A 25,180-nucleotide genomic window follows, 5' to 3' on the forward strand; every position below is an offset into this window, starting at 1 on the left:
CCAAACCTACCTGCCAGTTCTGTGGGAGAAAGACCTGGTGATCTGCTGTTGTAAAGATTAAAAACCCAGTGCCCTCGATTATAGCTGAGAACACCCTCTGAGGGCAGTTCCACTTTACACCCTCTGAGGGCAGTTCCACTTTGTCCTATAGGGTCGCTGTGAATGGGAATTGAGTCCTTGGCACCCAACAATGGTATTAAAATCCCAATAATGGTAATGATTGAGAGCACCCTATGTGTCCAGCACTGCTACTGGGGAGGTGACAATGAGGGCTATGCATCTGAATGTACTTGGGGGCAGGGCCCAGCAGGGTTGTCTGAGAGAGAGATCCATTAATTCCAGAAGGTGACACCCCTACTTGAAATGTGGGAGAGGGGAGGTTGCAGTTAAGAGTTGCACAGAGTAAGCACGAGGGATTAATGGACCATATGAACCAGAGCCTCCACCAGCCTAAGCCCAGAAGAAGTAGATGGTGCTCACCTACACTACCAACTGCACTGATAGAGGTCACAATAGAGAGTCCCAGAGAGAGCGGGAGAAAAATGTAGAACAAAATTCAAATTCACAAAAAAGACCAGACTTGCTGGTCTGATAGAGGTTGGAGGAACCCCACCCCCCCACCCCAGACTATAGACCCTGGACACCCTGCTAACTCAGAACTGAAGCCACACCCACCTGAGGTCTACCTTTCACCCAAAGATTAGACAGGCCTATAAAACAATAACACATGTGAGTAACGTGCTTCTTACTTCAATCAAGTATACAAGACCAAATGGGCAACACCTGCCCAAAAGCAGCGATGAGAAGGCAGGAAGGGACATGAAACTAGACTAATGGACCAGGAGAACCCAGGGTGGAAAGGGAAAGGTGGAAGAGTGCTGACATATTGCAGGGATTGCAACCAATGTCACAAAATAATTTGTGTATAAATTTTTGAATGAAAAACTAATTTGCACTGTAAACTTTCACCTAAAACACAATAAAGTTAAAAAAAAAAAAGTTGGACAGAGTGGCCCAGGGGAAAATTATCTTCTGCAGCTGTGATATGCAACCCCATACAGCCTTCCTACTCATGTGGTTTTCAAAGCCGGACCTTTTCCTATTACTGAGTCAATCAGATCTGGGTCTACAGCATTTTGCACATGGTTTCCTTCACCCTCCTCCACCCCAGCATTTTCCTTTTGTTGTGTTTGTGCTTCAAATATCCAGTTCAGGGGTTAAGGCGACAGACCAGAGTTACCTACATTTCAAGGTCTTTTTAAAGTTGCTTGTTTGATTCTGCCCCGTCCTACCCCCTCGGCCATTTGATGTTAACGTGAGTGATCCTGGCTGTGCAGCTAGGCAGTGGTGCCGTTAAAATAAACCACAAGGCTCCCCATCAGCCTGGCACATTTGTGCTCTTTTTAAGTTAAACCTTCCAACAGGGCTGTCTGCAGTGATATCAACACCGATGCCCTCGGTGGGCCTCAAAAACATCAGCGGTCCAGCCCCTGGCGGTCAGCAATCGCCAAGAACGAAGGAGTCAATACATAGAAGCTCTAAGGCCCGGTTCCGTTTATTTTGCAACTGCAAACCAATCCAGTTCCCCAGCATCCTGCAACTTAATCGAACTCGCCTCGCACTGCAGGGGACACCCCACCCCCGCCCTCGGACTCTCCTGAATGACATAGCTGGCTATTTGCAATCGTGACTTGCAGTCCTGACTTCGCAGAATGGGTCTCTTCTCAGGAGACTGCAGCAACAGCCGCTTTCCAGCCCTACTGAGCGCTCACTATATGCCGGGCACCGCGCTAGGCGTGCGGCCATGCAAGCGTGCCACCCGGGGGATCAGGGGGTGCACCCTCCGTTCCGGGAGCTCGGAACCATCGCGGGGTGGGCCCTCTCCGCGCAGCTCCAGGCGGCCCGGGGAGGAGGTGCCGCCCGGTGAGTCCTCAGCTGGGGGCGGAACCCTCCGCGCGCCGTCCGCCCTCCGGCTGCTTTCTGCAGAGGGCGCCCCCAGCCTCCCGGGCGCGCGCCGCCAGCCCCGGCCGCAGCGGCCCCGCCCGCAGCAGCCCCGCCCTCAGCCTCGAGCGCGCGCCCTCCCCGCGCCCCCGCGCGCACGCACGGCCGCGAGCGCGCGTGCGCCCCTGCGAACGTCCCGGGGAGCGCAGCCAGCGCGCGCGCGGGGCCGGCGCTCAGGAGTGAAAAGGAGGCGGCGGCCGCGCTGGAGCAACAGAGCCGGGCGCAGCGAGCAGACTCGCTCTGCTGCTATGCGATTTTTTTAAATTCCAGGAAAATTCATTAAATTTTAAAATCTCGCATTTTTCAATGGCGCTGGCCCTGGGTCAGCGGGCGGTTTTCTCTGCCTCAAGATGGGCTTTGCTGTTTCTTTCAGGGGCACCAGTGGTGGCCTGATTGGCAATCTTCTCCGGGCATTTGTAAGGCCAGGAGCCGAGCGTTGCATGTAGGAGAGTCAGCCTACAGAGCGGCTTGGTTTCTACATTATTGTTATTGTTTTTGGCCTTGGACAGCCCGTCTCGTGAACTCCGTGCTCTCTGCAGGAAAGGTTGCGAGCCGGAGGTGGGTCGCTCCGGGGTGAAATTCCGCCCGGGTGAGCGAGCCCGGCCCCGCGCGCAGTCCAGGCGGCCCGAGTGAGTGTCCTCCCAGCCAGTGCCGGGAAAATGGAGGCTGTGATTGAGAAGGAATGCAGTGCGCTAGGAGGCCTCTTCCAGACCATCATCAGCGACATGAAGGTAGGACGCCGGGGCTGCGGCTGCGGCGGCGGCGGGCGCACTGACCTCGCCGCGGTGCGTCGCCCCCACCCGGGACGGCCGCTCGCCCGCCACCTGCGGGAGCTCTCCGGCCCGGCGTCACCTGCTCACCCTGGGCGCTGCTCCAGGCTCTGCCGGATCCCCGGGCGGGCGGCTCCTGGGGGAGTCTGTGCCTCCTGCCATCTCTCCGCTTATTCTCCCAGGGGACCGGACCATCTCAGTCCCCTGGGGGCTTAGGGCCCCAGCTCCAAGTTTTCCATTGTCTGTCCCTGGGCTGAGTGCGACCCGCGGAGGCTTGATGCCCAGGCGGACACCTGATTCCCCCGAGGACGAGATGAGAGCGCTTTGCGCGATGGTGGTTAAGGGGAGAGGTTCTGCTCGGCCTCAGGAGGGAGACCCCCACCCCTGGCCCTGGAAGACTAAGAAGAAGGTCTTCCTCTTCCCCCTTAGCTTCCAGGTCTACCTGGGGTGGCGCGGGGAGGTGGAGGAGGGGATCCGAACAAATTTGGTGTTAATTAGGCTGTTCCAAAGCTGGTAAGGGTGTGCATGGCCTCCCCGGGGGGCGCGGAGCAGAAGTTCCCAGGGCAGCCTTGCAGGGACACTTCATTCCCCGAGCTGAGGCTCCTAGGACTGGGGGGTTGGGGACCCCCTGACGAAATGTATTACTCCCTCCCTCCACACACACACACACACACACAAGCACACATTCCAGGTTTTTCTCTTGGAAGGATTGTGGAGAGTGTGCGTGTGTGTGTTGGGGGCGGGGAACAACACCCTGGCTTTTTCCTGCAGGGTGGGACTGGGGAGAACCTGATCCTCTCGATGTGGATTTTCTGGTGCATAGAGATAGACCAGGGCCCTGCGTTACTCATCCGAAGGAAATCCACCCAGCAGCAAGCTGGCTGGAGGTGGGATTTGGGGGCGGTGGGGGCAGTTTTTTTTTCATGTGTATTTAGGGAGCTTCTCTTTGGCTCTAGCCCAGCCCCAGTTTGCCTCCACAGATCCGGGTAGGTGGTGTTTAATTAAAAGCTTGGCTTCCAGAAGGAGTGGGCAGGTTTGGAAAGCTGTAGGAGAGTGGGTGTGGACAGCCCCTCTCCAGCCGCTGCCTGGGCTGCGGGAGGGGCTTTTGTCTGATGAAGTGTAAGGTTTGGAGGGGGTGCGAGCCTCGGAGATTGACTTCAGGAAAGAATGCTCAGCTGTCACAGCCGCTTCCCCGTTTTCGAACCAACTGCCACCTCACCCGGGGTGAACTTTTCCAAGGTACCGCCACCCTAGCCTTGTCCATTTTGAAAACCTCCTACCAGCCTCGTGCCTTTTGTCAGGAATTGACACATTCGCGTAGCATATTCTGCATCTGAGACCCTGCTTGTCCAGGAATGCCTCTAATCCAGCCACTTGGAATTAGATGGATTATTCCTGGTTCAAAGGCAACGCCTTTCATTCCTTTGCCCTCAGAAATAGGGAATTACTGAAATGTTCTTTTAAGACAAAGATTGATGCCCCTTCCTTAGACTCTGGGGTATTATTTATTGTTCACTTAAATTCTATACACTGTGTAAATCAGACAAGATTTGGCTTGAGGCACACATGGTGTATGCTAATTACCAGAGGAGGAATTTGAGATGTGTTGGTAAAGCTTGTGTTTTTTAAGGAGATAAATGGCCATTTCCACGCCCACAGTAGTAACAGGGAACCCAGGGACTCCAACCAATCTGCCCACCACAGTCTGAGAGTATTTACGTTTGGAGTTTTCTCTCTGTCTTTGTTCTTCTTATCCCAAATCCAGGCCCAGTTCTTCCCATTTATCCAGTTTGCATCCAAAGCTCTTCAGAAGGGAACCCTGCCCAAAGGGTGGGTCATGCGGCCTGCCACCTGCCGGCCCATGGCTGCCCTGTAGGGCATGCTGGCTGCGGAATTTGTGGACGCCAAGGTGGTGGTCTTTTCCCTCTGCAAGGTTCCAGTTACAAAGAGAGACTTCTTTTTTTTTAAATAACAGCTTTATCGACATATAGTTCATATATCATATAATTCACCCATTTAAAGTGTACAATTAAGTGGTTTTTAGCATAGTCACAGAGTTGTGCAGTTCACAACTCTCTAATTTTAGAACATTTTTATCACCCCTAAAGGAAACCCTGTACCCATGAACTTTCACTCCCTGTTCCTCCCTAAAGACTTCTTATTCGATGCTCTTTCAGTGCCGAATCTAAAGCCTGTGGCCCTTGAGTTGAGTTCCTCTGCATCCTGTAGGAAGGTGTCGCTTGTTTTAAAGGCTGGTTGGTTGGTTGGTTTGGGCAGTAAAAGATTTTAAAAGCAAGGAGAAGCACAAGACTGAGCCATGCCCCGGGCTCTGCAGACTTTCAGACTTTTGGGTAGTGGGGAGCTGGGAAGGAGAAAGGGAGATGGGCCAATTCCCAAGATGGTTTATGCAAAAGACAGTTGCTGGTAGTTTTCATGAAGTTTTCTTCTTAAAAGATTTCTTCCAGGATTAGAAGGCAGTGGTATTTTAAAAGGACATTTCATGGATCTTGGGTATATGGGATAAGCAGTGCACAGTATACATATGTATGAAGCTGCCAGCGATAAAAGTCGTTTTTAATATCTGACGTCAGCTGACTCTCTAATGACTTGCTTATCCTCTTTTTCTCTTCTCTGAACTCCCTTGGTGGCTTTAAAATGCCTTTGGTCCCCTTTCTATTTGTTTGGAAGGACAGATGTAAATGTTGGAAACCCATTTGGAATGCCGTCTTGATAACATTTTTAGTTTTGCTTTTTAGACACGATGTTGGACTGGGGTGAAAAAAAAGGGTAAGGCACATGGTTTTATTAGTAGCATTTGCTTCTCTAAAATGAATAGCAGTGCCATCGACAGCACAGGAAGGGAGTAAATTTCCTTTTTGGAGAAAAAAAAATGAAGTAATTCCAAGGCCTAGCACCATCTGTTTTCTAAAACCGAAGACTCTCAAGACCCCTAAAAACTGGAGAAAATTCTTTCTTTTAATGATATTTCCTCTAGCCAAGGCCTCAGCTATCAGGGTGTGTGTGTTAGCCTTTTTGGGGGGTAGAGTGCAGAAGAAACCCTCATCTTTCTTCCATGGGATCTAGCGCCATGCAAGGCAAGCAACAGCTGCAAAATAACTTACTGATTCCTTGAGGAGAAGGATGCCTTGTTTTTTCCCTTTTACCCTGCTGTGGTGGTGGTCACTAATGAATGACTGCTGGTGTGCAAAATCACTTACTAGCGTCCATTCCTCCCATCCACGGAAATCTCCGTTCCCCTTGTTTAAAGTTCTTTGGTGTTAGTTGGTCCCAAAGGAAAGGGGAAACAAGATGTTCTTGTGGCTGGAGAGAAGGGCCCATGGCTGGTTTGTCCAGGGAACAGTAGCCTGGAAGTGACTGTTTTGAAGGCCAGTTGACCTCTGATGTTTGGATGATGCTGACTGCATTAAGGAGGTTCTGGAGTCCCAAAGACAGGCTAGATGCTGCAAACAGATTTGTGCCATTGCTTTTGTTTTAAGAAATAATTTTGTTGTTGTTGTCATTGTAAATACACACAGCAAAACATCTATGTTTTTTCCACATGTACAATTCAGTGACATTTATTCTTCATATTGTGCAACCATTCTCACCCACCTTACTCAAATTGTTCCTCAAATTGTTCCTCCCTCATTAACAAAACTCACTGCCCCCCAAGCTTCCTTTCTAACCTTGCAAGTTGCTGTTGTCAGTTTGATCCGTTATCGGTAGTTCTTTAAAAGAGCACAACTCTCAAGTGGGCCATTACTTTTAAGTAACTGAGCCAGCATAGGATTTGGTGATATTTGCAAACTTGTAAGACCAGGGGACTCTGCTGGCCAAACTTGGGGGCAGCTCACCCTGTAGATGTCTGTCTTCTAATGATTAACTTGGTTAAAAAAAAAAAAAAAATTGGATGCTAAAGCCAAATATTTTCCTCACTGTTATTGCTCAAGAATCCGCATGTCTGGAGCTGAATTGGGCCCGATGCAGGGGGAACTTTGTACCAGGCAAGGAGAGTGTGTTCGGGGTTATGTAATGTGTTTGGGGGTGAAAAAACACCAGACTACACCTTGAATTCTCCAGCCCTGCCTCTCACTTTATAGAGGGGTGTTCTGTTACCAGCACCTGTGCCGCCAAGCAGAATAGGGGCCTTGTTCACTTCCTCCCCACGGCCCCCTACCTCTCTCTGCCACCAGTGTCCTCTCTCCTCAGTTCTGCCTAAAATTAGAACTGCCAAAGGGACTTCTTGAATTCCATGGAAATCTTTTGTGGTTCAAAGGCACATCATGCTGTTTTCCCTCACTTATCATAAGATCAGGAATGTGGGTAGTGGGTCCAAGGCTGGATAGTGATTTCAGGGTTGTTCCCCCCACCATCCACAACTGGCATGGCTTAGGGGTTCCTGTCAGCTGAGAGGTTCACTTGGGCAGTGTTTCTTGAGGGCCTGAACTGCCACTCATCTGTCAGTTTTTGGTACTGTGGTGGCTTGTATGTTGTTGTGATGCTGGAAGCTATGCCATTGGTATTACAAATATCAGCAGGGTCACCCATAGTAGACAGGTTTCAGTGGTGTTTCCAGACTAAGACAGACCAGGAAGAAAGGCCTGGTGACCTACTTTTGAAAATTAGCCAGTGAAAACCCAAATTAGCCAGTGAAAACCCTTTCAGTCACAACAGAATATTGTCTGATACAGTACTGGAAGATGAGCCCCCTAGGTTGGAAGGGATTCAAAATACACAGCAGCTGTAGCAGTGGATTCGAGCATACCAATGGTTATGAAGATGGCACAGCACCAGGCAGTGTTTTGTTTTGTTGTACATGGTATGGCCATGAGTTGGAGCTGACTTGACAGCAACTAACAACAAACTATGTGGAGGGTCTTTGGCTAGGCTGTGAGGCCCCACAGATGCACAGCCCCTGCCCTTGGAGAGCTCCTTGGCCAGTGGGCTGTAAATAGATAACATGAATACATTATGGTGGCCACAAGGAAGGGCATGTAGTCCAGCCTGGGGAAGGTGTCAGTCCTTATAGGACTTTCCCTTTGGGTCTTAAAAAAATGTTTTCTCTAAGAATATGTTGAAAGCTCAGCCAAGGCCTCAGCCAGTGGCCAAGAGCTCTGAGGAAGGTTGCCCGCTCTCTTTAAATTGTGACAGGCACACAAAGCCCTTGTAAAGTCCAGATGGACCCTGCATTGGCTTTTCTCTTAGCAAACGGCTGTGTTTGGCCAGTCTTTTACTGCTTCCTCAGTTCAAGCCTGTGGGAGAAGGTAAAGAAAAGATGTCATAGAATTGGCAGCAGAGAACTGCCTGGAATGAGTCCCTCTTCACATATTTACGATGTCTTCAGTATAGACCAATCTTTTTGTTTTTTTAGCTGAAAATCTTGTTTTCCTGGTTTGAAAAGAAGTCATTTTTGGTCTTAGAATATGTTTTTGTGGAAAACCCCTTGCACCTGATATTCAACACAATCATATAGAACTTGTTGTTTGATAAGGTGAATCTTTACTTTCTGAAATTCCACGGTAAGGAATGCCCCCAAATGAAGAGAAGAAGTCATTTTAGGTCACGAATTGTATGGAAGATCAGCCGAGTTTGAATTTCACTGGGTTCAGCCATCACTCAGTTCTTATGAAGAGTGACATGTACTCATTCTATAGTATTTATTGAGCCTCAGCTATGTTGCAAGCGCTGAGTTTCAAGTTAAAATTTCAGCAACAGGCTGCCCGGTCACACTTGGATTTTAGATAAACCGCTAACAATTGTTTGCAGTATAAGTGTGTCCCATGCATAGCATGTCTTCTTAGCTGCTGACCTCCGGCCTTTAAACACTTCTTTTGCATCTTGGCTGTAGGGAAAGGGATAAAGCTAAAATGGTATCTGTCAGTTTGGCTAGCTCATTTGAGGTTGTTAAAGTGCTTAGGAGGTGAAAAGGTTGAAAGTATTGATCCATTAGATGCTTTGTTTATAATTTTCATCCAGGCTTCTGCCATCTTCCCAGGAATGGGTGAGGGCTGGCGAGATTCCTTCAGGAGTGAGACCACTTAGATGTTCAAGTTGTATATGGAAAAATGAGATCATTTTGAGTTCCCCATTACTTCTCGAAACTGACTTCTGGGCACTTTTCCCTAAACCCCACACCTCTGGAAAAACAAAGAAATACCCTCTCCCCAAACCAAACCAAAGCCAAAGGACCCATTTAGCAGTCTAGGGCACCAGACAAGTATCTGAGGCCCCCTTACAGGGAACTGAGTGATGCCTTAAGCAGTTTAACTCAGATTTGCAGATTGCATTGCTGATATGGCCTTATTAAGTAGCAAACCGGAGAGACAAATGGGGTAAATGAATTGGCTGAGCATTAAGGAAGCCCATTGTATTTCATTGCCAAGTCCTCTCTCAAATTAGCTGGAGACTGCTGAAGGTTTCATCTGAGTATGTGCCACTGAAGAGTATGTATATACACACAACACAGAAAAACACAAAACTCACCCAGCATAGAATCCCTTCCAGAACAGCCTGCCCATTGTCAGTATTGGGGTATCATCTGCTCCTCCCCAGGTTGGTTAGAGGTGGCTATGTTTTTACCTCTTGAGCAAATGTGAGGATTTGGATGTTTAAGGTGCTCTGGAGTGCTACTTGGCACATAGTAGGTGCTCAGTATTTGTTGCATCTGGCAAACGGGGCAGGCAGGAGGGAACTGGATAGGGACTTACTATGTGCCGGGCATTATGCTAAGCATTTCATGTGCATGATTTCATGTCATTCTGACATCCGTCCCCACTTCACAGATGAGAAAGTTGAGGCTTGGAAGGATTCAGTAACTTATCTAAGGCCACCGTGAGGTGAAGCTGGTATTCAGACCTTGGCCCGTTTGACCCTAAAGCTGTCTTTCCAAACCAAAAACCAAACCGGCTGCTGTTGAGTCTATTCTGACTCATAGCAACCCTATAGGACAGAATAGGGAAGTAGACTGCCACATCTTTCTCCAGCAGAGTAGCTGGTGAGTTTGAACTACCGACTTTTTGATCAGCAGCCCAGCACTTAACCACATCTTTAGAGCATGCTTGAGATGGGGCGGGGATTTATTTCCAGAAGATGTCATTTCACCTGGCTGAGTGTCCTTCAGGAGATGAAGGAGGGGAACCAGGGTCTTCTCTCTGTGCCTGCAGCCTGGAGCTGGCATGGAGCATGAGCTTGAACTGAGATGCTCTGAGGGTTCTTGTGGGGTGGCCGCCTTCCATCTGGGGGTCATTTTTGTGGAAATCATTTAACTTACGGTATATCAACACATTGTGGCTTCCTTCCTTTGCCCACTCACTAGTCTTCTCCACCAGACAACTTGATGCTCCCTTTTCCTCTTGTTCCCCTGGGTCTGCAGGAGGGGAGAGGAGTCTGTGGGTCAGACTCTGGCCTGACCTTGTCACCCTCAGCCTTGGCAGCTGCCCTTGTCCCCACACAAAACGTTCGGCGTTTTCTCCATGAAGGCTAGACAGCTGCGTTTATAGGTCTGGAGAGTCCACAGGTCCCTCAGGCGGGGCTGCTGCATGAACCTGGCTCCGTCCCCCTAATTATACAATTTAAATAAGTTCACTCAAAGTTCAAATGACTCCTCAAAGAAAACTGCCTTACCTTGAGCTCATTTTGTGTCAAGGCCTGGGACACTTGTAAAAGAATTTTCTGTATTTAATTATGTCCCGGTAGTACTCCAGGTTGGTTGAGTCTGTAGAGCGGTCTTTGAGAAGCTGATGGGATGGCCAGAAAAACTCTTTCCTGTGCTGCTGATTCTTGGCATATACAGACAGGGTCATAGTTTCTAAGTGGCTTTTCTTTTCCTGTCTAGCTTAAGTGGGTAAAAAAAAAAATCAGTTGAGTGCCTTTTGAGCTGTGTGTTTTTTATTTGCTTTCTCTCCCTCAAAGACTTTGGACAGCAGTAAAAGTATTAGCTCGCTCAGCACCAGTGGCCTCCTGAGTGAGTGCTGGAGTGGGCAGCAGGTTTGCCTGGGACTGTCTTTCCTGCCACCTCCCTCAAGGTCTGCAGGGGCCAAGGAGTGACTCTGGCTGGAGAAGGAGGTTCTGAACAGGTGTGCTCCCTTTGGTAGAGTGGGTGTAGTTATGGGGAAGAGCCCCTTGGGATTCCCTGGAAGCTTTAAATCACCAATGCCTGGGCCCCACTCCCCACAGGTTCTGGTTCAGTGGTTCCGTGGGGGTGCAAACATTTCGTGCTTGACTAGTCACCAAAAGGTTGGTGGTGGTTCGAACCTACCCAGCAGTGCTGTGGAAGAAAGGCCTGGCAATCTGCTTCCATAAAGATTGTTGTTAGGTGCCATTGAGTTGTTTTTCCAACTCACAGCGACCCGTAGAGTTTTCTAGGCTGTAATCTTTACAGAAGCAGATTGCCAGGTCTTTTCTCCCCTGGAGCTTCTGGGCAGGTTTTAACAGCCAGCATCTGAACACTTAACTGTTTGTACCACTAGGGCTCCTGCCATAAAGAAAACCCTGTGGAACTCAGTTCTACTCAGTAACACACAGGGCCACCATGAGTTAAAATTGACTCCACGGTAAGGAGTTTGGTTTTTTGGTTTTGGGGTGAGCATCCTGGCATTGGGATATTAAAAAGCACACCGTTGATTCTAGTGCGCAGCCAGGGCTGAAAACTACTGAGCTATACAGCGTCCCCCTCAGTTTCAGCCCCATCAAAGTGTTTCCTCAGTGTTACCTATGCCTGAATAAAAGCATCTTTAGAATATGTGGCTATCTTTTATTGATCTGAATAATGTTGTTCAGTACAATTTTCTGCAGTGATGGAAGTTGTCTAATATGTTAGCCCCTAGCTAGCCACATGTGACCACTGAATACTCGAAGTGTGGCTAGTGCCACTGAGGAGCTGGATATTTAATTTTATTCACTTACAATTAATTTAAGGAGCTCCAGTGGTGATAGGGGAAACCCTGGTGGCGTAGTGGTTAAGTGCTATGGCTGCTAACCAAAGGGTCGGCAGTTCGAATCCACCAGGTGCTCCTTGGAAACTCTATGGGGCAGTTCTACTCTGTCCTGTAGGGTCACTATGAGTCGGAATTGACTTGACGGCACTGGGTTTGGTTTGGTTTTGGTTTGGTGGTGATAGGGTCACTATGAGTTGGAATCAACTCGACAGCAACAGATTTGGTGGTGTAGTGGTTAAGTGCTTGGCTGCTAACCAAAAGGTTGGTGTTCTGAACCCAACAGCCACTCCATGGGAAAAAGATGTGGTGGTCTGTTTTCTTAAAGATTACAGCCTTAGAAACCATATGGGGCAGATCTATTCTGTCCCATCAGGTCACTGTCTTAGTTATCTAGTGCTGCTATAACAGACATACCACAAATGGATGGCTTTAGCAAAGAGAATTTTATTCTCTCACAGTCTAGCAGGGTATAAGTCCAAATTCAGGGCGCCACCTCCAGGGTAAGGCTTTCTCTGTGTGTCGGTTCTGGGTGAAGGTCCTTGTCATCAATCTTCCTGTGGTCTAGGAGCTTCTAGCACAGGGATCCCTGGTCCAAAGGACATGATCTGCTCCTGGCTCTGCTTTCTTGGTGGTAGGTGGTTCCCGTCTCTCTGTTCGCTTTTCTCTTTTGTATCTTAAAAGAGATTGACTCAAGATACAACCTACTCTTACAGATTGAGTTCTGCCTCATTAACATAATTCTGCTAATCCTACCTTATTAACATCATAGAGGTAGGATTTACAACACATAGGAAAATCACATCAGATGACAAATGATGGACAATCACACAGTACTGGGAATCATGGCCTAGCCAAGTTGACACACATTTTCAGGGGACACAATTCATAACAGTCATTATGAGTTGAAATTTGATTCAACAGCAATGGAATAATTAAATTTAAAAGGCTCCCCCATTGGACGGTGTAGATCTGTAAACATACTTTCTAAGTAAAAGGGATCCAAGAGGAGTAATAGTCACTGTACCAAAAGGAATTGGTTGACATTCAGCCATTTCAGGAGGTAGCATATGATCAAGAACTAACGGTACTGAAGGAAGAAGTCCACGCTGCACTTAAGGAGTTGGCAAAAAACAAGCTCCAGGAATTGATGGAATACCAGTTGAAATGTTTCAATAAACGGATGCAACGCCGGAAGCTCTCACTTGTCTATGCCAAGAAATCTGGAAGACGGCTACCTCGACAGTCAGCTGGAAGCCATCCATAAACGTACCCATTCCAAAGAAAGGTGATCAAGGGAATGTGGAAATGACCAAACAATGTCATTAATATCACGTGCAAGTAAAATTTTGCTGAAGATCATTCAAAGACGGTTGCAGCAGTACATCGACAGGGAACCTGCAGAAGTTCAGGCCTATTCAGGGGAGGATGTGAAACGAGGAATATCACTGCTGATGTCAGATGTATCTTGGCTGAAAGCAGAGAATACCAGAAAGATGTTTACCTGTGTTTTATTGACTATGTGAAGGCATTTGCCTGTGTGGATCAAAACAAATTATGGATAACATTGGGAAGAATGGGAATTCCGGAACACGTAACTGTGCTTTTGCGAACCTGTACGTAGACCACGCAGCACTAGTTTGAATGGATACCGTGTTGTTTCAGATCAGGAAAGGTACGTCAGGGTTGTATCCTTTCACCATACTTATTCAGTCTGTATGCTGAACAAATAAACCCAGGAGCTGAACTATATGAAGAACAGGGCATCAGGGTTGGAGGAAGACTCATTAACAACCTGGGTGTGCTATGCAGATGACACAACTTTGCTTGCTGAAAGTGAAGAGGACTTGAAGCACTTACTGATGAAAAATAAAGACCGCAGTCTTCAGTATGGATTACACCTCAACATAAAGAAAGCAAAAATCCTCACAACTGGACCAATAAGCAACATCATGATAAACGGAGAAAAGATTGAAGTTGTCAAGGATTTCATTTTACTCGGTCCACAATCAATGCCAGTGGAAGCAGCAGTCAAACAGTGTGTAATTGCATTGGGCACACCTGCTGCGAAAAACCTCTTGAAAGTGTTAAAAAGCAAAGATGTTACCTTGAGGACTCAAGTGCGCCCAACTCAAGCAATGGCATTTTCAGTCGCCTCACATAAATGAGAAAGCTGCACAATGAATAAGGAAGACTGAAGAATTGACGCCTCTCAATTATGGTGTTGGCAAAGAATATTGGATATACCACGGACTGCCAGAAGAATGAACAAATCTGTCTTGGAAGAAGCACAGGCAGAATGCGCCTTAGAAGAAAGGATAGCAAGGCTTCCTCTTATGTACTTTGGACATGTTGTCAGGAGGGACCAGTCCCTGGAGAAAGACATCATGCTTGGTAAGGTAGAGAGTCAGTGAAAAAAAGAAAGACGCTCGATGAGATGGATTGACACAGTGGCTGCAGCAGTGGGCTCAAACAGCAATGATTGTGAAGATGGCACTGGACTGGGCAGTGTTTCGTTCTGCTGTATAGGGTCTGCTGGGAGTTGGAACGGACTCGAGGATATCTAAAAAAAAAGTGACAAAACCCCTCCTGTAGAAATTCTGGAGCTATTGCTGACCTTGCAGTCCAATGGACCTGATTTCAAATCCTGTGGGACAGCTATATGTACCTCTCTGAGCCTCAGTTTACTTTTCTGTAAAATGGGTCTAATAATACACCCACATTATAGGGTTGTTGTGAGGATTCTGAAATGAGATAACGTATGTGAAGGGCTTCGTACAGTACTTGGCGCCCTTGTAGTTAAATGCTAGCCGCTGTTGTTATTCTGCCTTGTAGATTTGGGAATGAAGTATTTTGAAGTCTAAAAATCAGTGTAGCAATTATCTCTACCACTTTTTAGGGCAGATGCTGCCCCACCCTTTATGGAGCTGTATTTAGAGCTTGCAGTGAAGAGGCAGGAAATACAGAAGTTCAGCATTTTTGTTTGCTAAGTAAATCACTGGAGTTCATTATAACCTCAGCTGGCTCAGCAGGGGCTATTTGCATTTGATTTCTTTATTTGCAAACCCACTGTCTGGATATAATGTTTGAGGCGGGGCTGGGTACATGGCCAGGGTCATCAGGACATTTATTTTAGTGCTAAAAAAAGCCTTTTAGAGTGGGTGAAGGGGGTGGGGGGTGAAGGGGGTGGGGGTATGGGTGGGGAGAGGTGAAGAGTTGCCTTGTCAGGGCCATCTTTTCCTGTTGGCTTCCTTTGAGTCTCTCTTCCTTTTCTGAGGTGACCGGGAAGAATGGTCCTCATTTGCATGGGGCCTGGCCCCTATCAGCAGTGTCATCGTGAGCCTGTGCTCCTTCCCAAGACTTGGCCATGTTTGGACTCTTCCTCCCTGCCTGCCTGCTTAGCCTGGCATTCAAGGACCCTGTGATTTGGCCCTGGCTGGGTGGCCCACTATGAGTCTAAGCAAAAAACAACCAAACCCATTGTCGTTGAGTCGATTCTGGCTCATAGCTACCCTGTAGGGCAGAGTAGAACTGCCCCATAGGGTTTCCAAGGAGCAGGTGGTAGATTTGAACTGCCGATCTTTTGGTTAGCAGCCAAATGCTTAACCACTGTGCCAGCAGGGCTCTACTGTGCTCTCTAGACTGGGACCCCTGGCTTCCTTGAGCATACCTGGTGCCTCTCACTCTTGCTGTGTGGAGGACTCTCTCTCTGCCTTTGCTGTGTGTTGAAATCTTGCATTTTATCCTGCAAAGCCCCACCAGAAAGTTAGTTCATTCTCTTGTCCTCTTCCCTCTGCCAAGCCAGAGACCTTTAAAGCATTTTCCACATTCTGTCTTGATTTTGTTGTTTTGTTGTTACTTGGCATCCAGTTAGTTCTGTCTCATGGCAACCCCACGTGTGCAGAGTAGAACTGCTTCATAGGGTTGTCAAGGCTGTAACCTTCCAGAAGCAGATTGCCGGGCCTGTTTCCTGAGGAACCTCTGGGTGGGTTAGAACTGCCAATCTTTTGGCCAGTAGTCAAGTGCTTAACTGGCTAGTAGTCAAGTTCCTTACCCAGGAACTCCTATCTTGATTCTACCTGGTATTTATTAGATTCTGTCTTATAGAGTGGTTGTCTTGGGCTTTGAAGCCTGGCTCTGCCACTTCCTAGCTCCGTTACTCTGGGCAAGTGACTCAACCTGCCTGAGCCTAGGTTTTCTTATCTGTAAAATAGGGAGGATGATACTTCCCTCCTAAAGTCGTTGAGGATTAAATGAGAAAGTAAATGGAAAGGGCTTCCCTCCTAAAGTTGTTGAGGATTAAATGAGAAAGTAAATAGAAAGGGCTTAGCATGAAATAAGTGCTAAGCACAGGCTCTTGTGTCTCTGTTCCTAGTTGGGAGTTGAGGACAGGATACAGTACACTGCCCATAGTGGCCCTCAGATGCCTCGGTAAACACCCGGAACCCATGTCTTCACTTTGATAGTGCAGTAGAGATAAGAGGGAAATGTTTTTCAACCTTCAACGTATAAATAATTTGAGTGAACGCAGTATACATAGTCAGTAAATAGCATAGCAAGACTGCTATTGCTGGGCAACAGATATGTATGTATGAACAAGACACAGTCGTTGTGACCCCAGTAAGACGGTTAGTCTAGTGGAAGAGCAGACAAGTAATTAGAATTCAGTGTGAAAAGTACCAGGATAGAGGTCAACACAAGGTTTTGTGGGAGCCCTGGGGAAGGCCCCTGATTCCCACTTGGGATGAAAGGACAGAGCCAGGGAAAGCTTTTAGTACTGATGACCCCCAAGCTTAGAACAGAATTTTATTTTACTTCTTAAGTAAGCATTTATATGGCATTACGTATGTATCAAGGAAGGAGCCTTGGTGGCGCATCTGTTAAGTACTCAGCTGCTGATTGAAAGGCTGGCAGTTCAGACCCACCCAGTGGATCCATGGAAGAAAGACCTGGCAATCTGCTCCCGTAAAGAATATAGCCTAGAAAATCCTAGGAGGCAGTTCTGCTCTGTCACATGGGGTCTCTATCAGTTGAAATCGACTCGATGGCACCCAGCAACTACAACCACCACCATCATCACCACCTATGTACTTTGGCACTGTTATAGACTCATTTAATCCCTTCAACAATCCAGTAAAGTAGTTACTATTATAATCTCCATTTTACATGTGGAAAAATAGAGACATAGAGTAGTTAAGCCATTTGCCCAAGTCATACGAATACTAAGAGGTAGAGCTGGGATTTGAGCTCCCAGCAGTCTGACTCCAGAGTCTACATTCTTATCCACCATGCTGGACTGTCTTCTCACAATATAGCATTTTAGGATTTCCCTGTCAGATTCTATAATGGGTGTTTTTCATTGATATTTTTGGTGATGGCTCAATCTATTCCTTTAGAACTCAGGATGAGCCAGAGAAAATACGTAACACTTGAGGCTTGTTTCTAAGCTTCTTTAAGAAGCTCAAGAGCTCTCATTTCATTCAAAGGAGACTTTGACGGAGTTGGAGCCCTGGTGACATTGTGGTTAACAGCTCAGCTGTTAACCAAAAGGTCGGCAGATCAAGTCCTCTAGCCGGTCCTTGGAAACTCTATGTGGCAGTTCTACTCTGTCCTGTAGGGTCACCATGAATCGGAATCGACTCAACGGCAATAGGCTTTGGTTTTTCTTTTTATGACCCAGTTAAGGAGCCCTGGTGGTACAATGGTTAATAAGCACTCAGCAGCTAACCAAAAGATTTGTGGTTTAAACCCACCCGGCAGCTCTGTGAGAGAAAGATCTGGTGATCTGCTTCTGTAAAGGTTACAGCCTAGAAAACCCTATGAGGCAGTTCTCTGTCACACAGGGTCCCTGTGAGTTGGAATCGACTCGACGGCAGCCAACGACAATGCAGTGTGACCCAGTTGATGACATGGAATTTTTGGGCATTTGACTCACCGGGCAGATGCCTCCAACTTGTCAGCAGAGAGAAGTTATGGGGAGTGAGACCAACGGGTCCGGCATGGTTGAATAAGTGGCAGTCTCACAGCACATACTTACTTGTTTTGCTCTAGAAACTCCTTCCATCGGGGTTGCCCCAGTAACCTCTCTTCCAAACAGGAAGCCGAGGGGATATTTGCAATAGGAGGCTGGAAATACTTCAGGATTAGTTCCCAGGGAGACCTCGATTTCACTTCAGAGGCCTGGCTTGCCTGAGCCCTGTCTCCTGCAGCTGGACATGCAGCCATTAAGGAAGTCTTTGAGTTTGGTTTAATGGTCGCTCTTTGTTTTGAAGTGACTGTTTACTGAAGCTTCAAAGCAAACTCTCCAGCAGGATGTGATCAATAATTGGATGAGGTTCCCCCCTCCCCAATAGGAAGCAGGTAGCCAGGAGCAGAGCCAGGAGTAGCTGATGGCCCAGCCCTTGGCATCTGAGCTCACACAGGTTCCTTGAGATGCTGGTGGAGGCAGTGAGGTCGTCTTGAAACCAGAAGTAGACCAGGAGCCAGGGTCCCTTGGAACCCGGCCTCTTTGATGTTGTGCTGGCTCTAAATAGGGGCACCCTAATTAAGTCACTGAGGAGGCAGCTTTTTCCTAAAAAAAAAAAAGGCAAATGTTTTGAGAACATTTCATGAGGGATTATTTCTCGAAGATTATGTAAGTAATATAAAGTTAATGGAAACAAAATTAGAAACTTCAGTTAAGTAAAAAATAACTCACCCATAACCAGTGGATTGCAAAAGGGGTTATGGACACCTACAGAAACACATGCATCTTTAAACAAAGGCTCAAACAGCCTAGGCTATGTCTGAGATTTCTTTTCTCGCCTAGCAATAGAGTGTCCTTGTCTTTTAAGCAATGACAGTTTTAATGGCTGTGCAGTATTCCATTGTTAGGATCTCTGTAACTAATTCATTGAGTTGACACCTATTTGACGGCCTACTGTGTGCCAGGTTCTGGCCAAGTCCTGGAGATACAGCAGTGAACAAAAGGGACACAAATCCCTGCCCTCCTGGTAGGAACATTCTAGTGGGGTGAGACGTGAAGACTCTGCAGACTAAGTAAGTGACTTCTCTAGCATATTAGAAGGGATAAGTGCAATGGGAAAAAATAAAACAGGGCTAGTGTTACAAAAAGAAATACTCGGTTGTGGTTACGAGGGATGGTGGGGTGGGGATGGAAAAGGAGAAAAGAGAAAAAACAACGGGTGGTGTTGCTGGATTTAAATAAGGTGGCTAGGGAAGGCCTCATGGACATTTGAGCAACACCTTATGAACCGTGTGGATTTTGAGAGAAGAATGTTCCAGGCAAGAAAGGAGGAAGTGCAAAGGCCCTGAGGTAGGAGCCAATTCCTTACTGATTGGTGCTTAGGCTGCTTCCGTTTTTTCTCTAATTGTCAGCAAACCAGTAAAGCAGTCAAGTTGATTCTGACTCATGGCCATCCCCTGTGTGTCAGAGCAGAACTGTGCTCTCTAGGGTTTTCAGTGGCTGATTTTTCGAAAGTAGACTCCCAGGCCTTTCTTCCAAGGATGGACTTGAACCATCAACCTATTGGTTAGCAGCTGAGCACGTTAACTGTTTGCACCACCCAGGGACTCCAAATTGTAAACAACGTTGCGGTTAATATATCCTCGTAGATAAATATTGATGTACTTTGATGGTTTTCCCCGAAGGATTTCTCTTATGTCAAAAGATATGTACTTCTTAAGGCTTTGGAAAGCCCTTGTTGAATGCCTTCCAGAAGTCCTGTATCAGTTCACATTCTCATGTGTGAGTGCCTGTCGCCGGAGATGACTCCTGAAGGAGTCAGACATGGACATTAGGACTGAGATATCGCTAAGGCCATAGCTTCCAAGGGCTCAGAGAGACGCGGCATCTTATCTAGTGCAGTGGTTCTTAGATACTGCTGTATGTGTTTTTAGGAAGCGTAAGTCTCCCCTGAGAGTGTACTAACATGCAGATTCTTGGGCCTCATTCCCAGAAACTTCACTTGTATAAGTCTGGGCTGGGGCTCAGGAATCTGCAGTTCTAGCAAATGTCGTATAGGTTGCAGTGGGATTGCGCCCTGAGCAAGTGGAAGAGGGGATGGCTGCCAGGCCACCCCAAGCCCTCAGGAGCTTCCTCTGCAGCTCATGAAGTAAGTAGGCATGCTCCCCCTACTCTCTTGCCAGCCTCGCTGCACCGCAGACGTAGCTGGTATATGTTCCAGTTGAACAAAATGCCTCCAGTGCCGAGAACGCAGCGTGCTCTTCTGCACTTCCTTTCCTTTGCTAGTTCTGCTGCTTTTGCAGGGCATACTTCCTTCTTCCTTCCCCTCCTCTTTGCCAGGAAGATTCCAGTTTATCCTGTAAGACCCAGGTAAAGCATTACGTCCTTTGGGAAAGTTGTACCAACACTGCCTCCCAGTACTTTGTTGGTAAACTTGGGATCGATGGTCTACCCATCAGCTTTCCTCCTAGACTGAGTTCCGCCCGACACTTTGGTGGCTTACTTATCTTTGTGTGGCCTGTGCCTAGCTCAGTGTCAGTTCGTAGTAGCTGCTCATTAAATGTCTGAGTCAACGCTACTGACACTGTACTGTGACTCATTAAAGCAATGTTGTTGTTGTTGGGTACCGTCGAGTCGATTTAAACTCACAATGAGTTCATGTGACAGAGTAGAACTGCTCCATAGGCTTTTTTTTTTTTTTTTAATCTTTACCGGAGCTGGTCACCAGGTCTTTATTCTGCGGAGCCACTGGTGGGTTTGAAAATGAGGCCCTCAGGTTGGAAGGCACTCAAAATACGACTGGGGAAGGGCTGCCTCCTCAAACTAGAATCAACTTTAATGACGAGAATGGAGTAAAGCTTTCGAAACCTTCATTTGCTGATGCGGCATAACTCAGAATAAGAAGAAACAGCTGCAAACATTTATTAATAATTGTAACGTGGAATGTACGAAGTATGAATCTAAGAAAATTGGAAGTTGTCAAAAAATGAAACAGAATGCATAAAGATCCACGTGCTAGGCATTAGTGAGCTGAAAAGAACTGGTATTGGCTATTTTGAATCAGACAGTTATACTGTCTACTATGCCAGAAATGACAAATTGAAGAGCGGTGGTGTCACATTCATCGTCTAAAAGACATTTGAAGATCTATCCTGAAGTATGGAGCTCTGGTAGCACGGTGGTTAAGCACTTAGCAACTAACCAGAAGGTTGATGGTTCAAACTCACCAGCCTCTCTGTGGGCGAAAGATGTGGCCATCGGCTTCCTTGAAGATGACAGCCTTGGAAACCCTATGGAGCAGTTCTGCTGTGTCCTGTAGGTTTGCTATGAGCCAGAATCATCTTGATGGCAACACATTTCGTATCCTGAAGTACAGTGCTGTCAGTGATAGGATGGTATCCATACACCTACAACGAAGATGAGTTAATACGGCTATTATTCAAATATACGCAGCAACCGCTAATGCCAAAGATGATGAAGATTTTTATAAACTTCTGCAGTCTGAAATTGATCAAACATGCAATCAAGATGCATATGATAATTACTGGTTATTGGAATGTGAAAGTTGAAAACGAGGAGGAAAGATCGATAGTTGGAAATATGGCCTTGGTGATAGAAATGACACCGGAGATCGCATGATAGAATTCTGCAAGACCAGTGACGACTTCATTGCAAATACCTTTTTTTCAACAACGTAAATGGTGGCCATACATGTGGACCTCACCAGATGGAATACTGCAGGAATCAAATCGACTGCATCTGTGGAAAGAAGATGGAGAAGCTCAGTATCATCAGTCAGAACAAGACCAGGGACAACTGCGGAACAGACCGTCAAGTGATCATATGCAAGTTCAAGTTAAAGCTGAAGAAAATTGAAACAAGTCCACGAGAGCCAAAGTGCAGCTTTGAGTATATTTCACCTGAATTTAGAGACCATCTCAAGACTAGATTTGATGTCTTGAACACTAATGACCAAAGACCAGACAAGTTTTGGGACGACATCAAGGGCGTCATACATGAAGAAAGCAAAAGGTCTTTAAAAAGACGAGGAAGAAAAAGGCCAAGACTCTGAAACTTGCTCTCGAGTGTAGAGTAGCCAAAGCAAAAGGAAGAAATGATGAAGTAAAAGAGCTGAGCAGAAGATTTCAAAGGCCAGCTTGAGAAGACAAAGTATTACAATGAGATGTGCAAAGACCTGGATTTAGAAAACGTAAAGGGAAGAACACACTCGGCATTTCTCAAGCTGAAGGAACTGAAGAAAAAATTCAAGCCTTGAAGTATAATATCGAAGGATTCTATGGGCAAAAGTCTGAGTGACAAAGGAAGCATTAAAAGAAGATGGAAGGAATACAGTCACTGAACCAAAAAGAATTGAATAATATTCAGCCATTTCAGGAGGCAGCATGTGATCAAGAACTGTTGGTATTGAAGGAAGAAGTCCAAGCTGCACTGAAGGAATTGGTGGAAAACGAGGCTCCAGAATTGAGAGAATATCAATTGAGATGTTTCAACAAACGGATGTAGTGCTGGAGGTGCTCACTCATTTATGCCAAGAAATTTGCAAGACAGCTAGATACTTGGCCATCCAACTGGAAGAGATCCATACTCGTGCCCATTCCAAAGGAAGGTGATCCAACAGAACGTGGAAATTATTGAACAATATCATTAATACCACATGCAAGTAAAATTTTGCTGAAGATCATTCAAAAACGGTTGCAGCAGTATATCGGCAGGGAACTGCCACATGTTCAAGCTGGATTCAGAAGAAGACGTGGAATGAGGGGTATCATTGCTAATGTCAGATGGATCTTGTCTGAAAGCAAAGAATACCAGAAAGATTTTTACCTGTGTTTTATTGACTATGCAAAGGCATTCGACTGTGTGGATCCTAAGAAATCATGGGTAACATTGGGAAGAATAGGAATTCCAGAACACTTAATTATGCTCATGTAAAATCTGTACATAGACTAAGAAGCAGTTGTTCGAACAGAGTAAGGGGATTCTGCATGATTTGAAATCAAGAACGTGTGTGTTGGGGTTGTATCTTTTCACCATACTTATTAAATCTGTATGCTGGGTAAATAATCCGAGAACCTGGACTATATGAAGAAAAACGTGGCATCAGGGTTGGTGGAAGACTCATTAACAACCTGCATTATGCAGATGACACAACCTTGCTTGCTGAAGGTGAAGAAGACTTGAAGCACTTACTAATGAAGATCAAAGACCACAGCCTTCAGTACGGATTACACCTCAACATAAAGAAACAAAAGTCCTTACAGCTGGACCAGTAAGCAACATCATGATAATCAGAGAAAAGATAGAAGTTGTCAAGGATTTCATTTTACTTGGGTCTACAATCAACACCCACAAAACACCAGCAGTCAGGAAATCAAAAGATGCATTGCATCGGTCTACAAAAAGACCTCTTGAAAGCGTTTAAAAGCAAAGATGTCACTTTGAGAACTAAGGTGTGCCTGACCCAAGCCATGCGATTTTCAGTCACTTTATATGCATGAGAAAGCTGGACAAAGAATAAGACAAAAAAAAAAAAAATGGTCATGAGTGTTTGTGTGTTTTTTTCAGGGCGTTGGAGAGATTGGCGCAAAGAAGAACTAGTCCCTAAAATGCAGAAGCAGTTGGCGTTAGGTGGAGGCGAGTAAGAAAGGGTACTTCCGGGGAGGAGATGTGGGTGAGGAGAGAGGTACAAACATGAATTAATGGTAATGATACTTAACATTCCTATAGGCCGTGCAGTTCATCAAGTGCTTACTTAGGTTCGTCATCTCACATGGACGTTATATACAGGAATAAACAAATGGCACAATAGCTTTGGACCCTGTTGTAAGGGGGAAAAGGTTAGCGGGGGTAGATATATACTATTCTGGGAGGGGGGTTAAATGTACATACCATTGCTTATGATCACTTAGGTAAAGCATGGAGTGCCAGCCCCCATGTTAGGAAGTTAAATATTGAGTACCCAGGTTTCCAGAGACGCCTTGGTGACACGGCTGTTAAGCAATCGGCTGCTAACCAGAAGGCTGGCGGTTTGAACCCACCCACCAAGCGGATGCGAGGGAGAAAGACCTGGTGATCTGCTCCCGTGAAGATTAACCGATAAATAAATAAATAAATGAAAATAACCAAACCCATCGTCTTCGAGTTGAGTCTGACTCATAACAATCCTATGGGACAGAGTACAGCAGTCCCCATAGGGTTTCCAAGAAGTGTCTGGTGGATTTGAACTGCTGAACTTTTGGTTAGCAGCTGAGGTCTTAACCACTGTACCACCAGGGCTCCCCCATAAAGATTACAGCCTAGAAGATCATATGGGGCAGGTCTGCTGAGCCACATGGGGGTCGCTATGAGGGCACCTATTACAGCAGTTTTGCAGATATGAAGTATCAGCCAGAAGTGACCATGACTGGTTTAGGCCTGCCCCAGGGGCTTGCTCCTAAAAACCTTACTTAACTGACGTTCTCCAAACCCACATTCTCTTGAGGTGTCATCATAGTAAAGACAAGGACCCTTGCAGCTATTACAAATGAAAGAAAGGATGTGTGGTCCAATCGTATACTCGCATCCCCTTTGAAAGGATCTGCCTTTCCTTAAACGACAACTTTCCAGAACCTTTTGTTTTTCACCAACTAAATTCCTCAAAGTTTCTATAAAAAGATACTGCTCTTTCTCAAATTGAAGCCTTTGGCATCTCCGCCTGAGTGCCAAGCTTCTTTGCTGTACTAATTTGGTTTACTCCCAAATAAAATCTTGGTTAAAATTTTTATAATTTGGCTCCAGAATCTGTCATTTAACAAGAGAATGAGTTAGTCTTAGGTGAAACCATGGAACAGTTTCATTTTAAAAGGAATTGGGGAAACTTAGGAGCAGTTAATGAGAGAAACTGGTGTGGGGACAGATCCTCTGTGACCATGGACCATTACTTCGCTTTTCTGAGCCTTGTTTTCCCTCAGTCAAAAGGGAAGGACTAATGCCTGTCCTACCAATGGCCTTCCCTGGGTTGTTGTGAAAGCCCTTTATCATCTGTCATGGTCTATATAATGTGAGGGGGTGTTATTCATGATGCTAGTGAAGTAGGTTTGGACTTCCGGATGGGAGATTCCACCTTGGTTTCACGTAAGGCATAGCGTAGGGTGAATGATGAAGGTAGTAATTCCCCCCACCCCCTTTTTATTGGTGGGAGGGACCATCTGAAATCATAAAGGAAATAATAATAAAGCAATAAATTACTAAAGGCAGTAAAAGTTAGTGGAGGGGTGAGATGAATTTGGGGAAAGAAAAAGGAGTCGGAGAAGGGTTCTATTTTCACAGAAATGTAGTGCCTGCGCTTTTTTTTCCACAAAAGTTTAAAAAAATAGAACCAGACACCTAGTTGCAGCTACAGAACAGCCCAAGGCTGCCCAGGGTGGCTTTGCCATGTCATGGCCAGTGCTGAGTAATAGAACTGTCTGCAGTTAGAGGTTCTTCTATCTGCACTCCCCAGTACTGTAGCC

At 46.3% G+C, this 25,180-nt stretch overlaps 1 protein-coding gene across 6 annotated transcripts in view; it reads left to right on the top strand.

The window, feature by feature from the left end:
• Positions 1-2,119: 2,119 nt before the first annotated feature.
• Positions 2,120-25,180, top strand: part of MTSS1 (MTSS I-BAR domain containing 1) — a 193,505-nt gene continuing 170,444 nt past the window's right edge. For 4 of the 6 annotated variants that reach the window (XM_049854337.1, XM_049854339.1, XM_049854340.1 and 1 more), the window contains exon 1: positions 2,121-2,732. In XM_049854337.1, coding sequence (XP_049710294.1) covers positions 2,661-2,732 — 72 coding nt within the window. In that variant the 5' untranslated portion in view covers positions 2,121-2,660. Of the gene's footprint in view, positions 2,733-25,180 lie in introns of all 6 variants that reach the window. The other 2 variants (XM_049854338.1, XM_049854341.1) reach the window with 2 other exon arrangements.

This window comes from Elephas maximus, chromosome 15 (assembly GCF_024166365.1).
Source record: "Elephas maximus indicus isolate mEleMax1 chromosome 15, mEleMax1 primary haplotype, whole genome shotgun sequence".
Taxonomy (NCBI): domain Eukaryota; kingdom Metazoa; phylum Chordata; class Mammalia; order Proboscidea; family Elephantidae; genus Elephas; species Elephas maximus.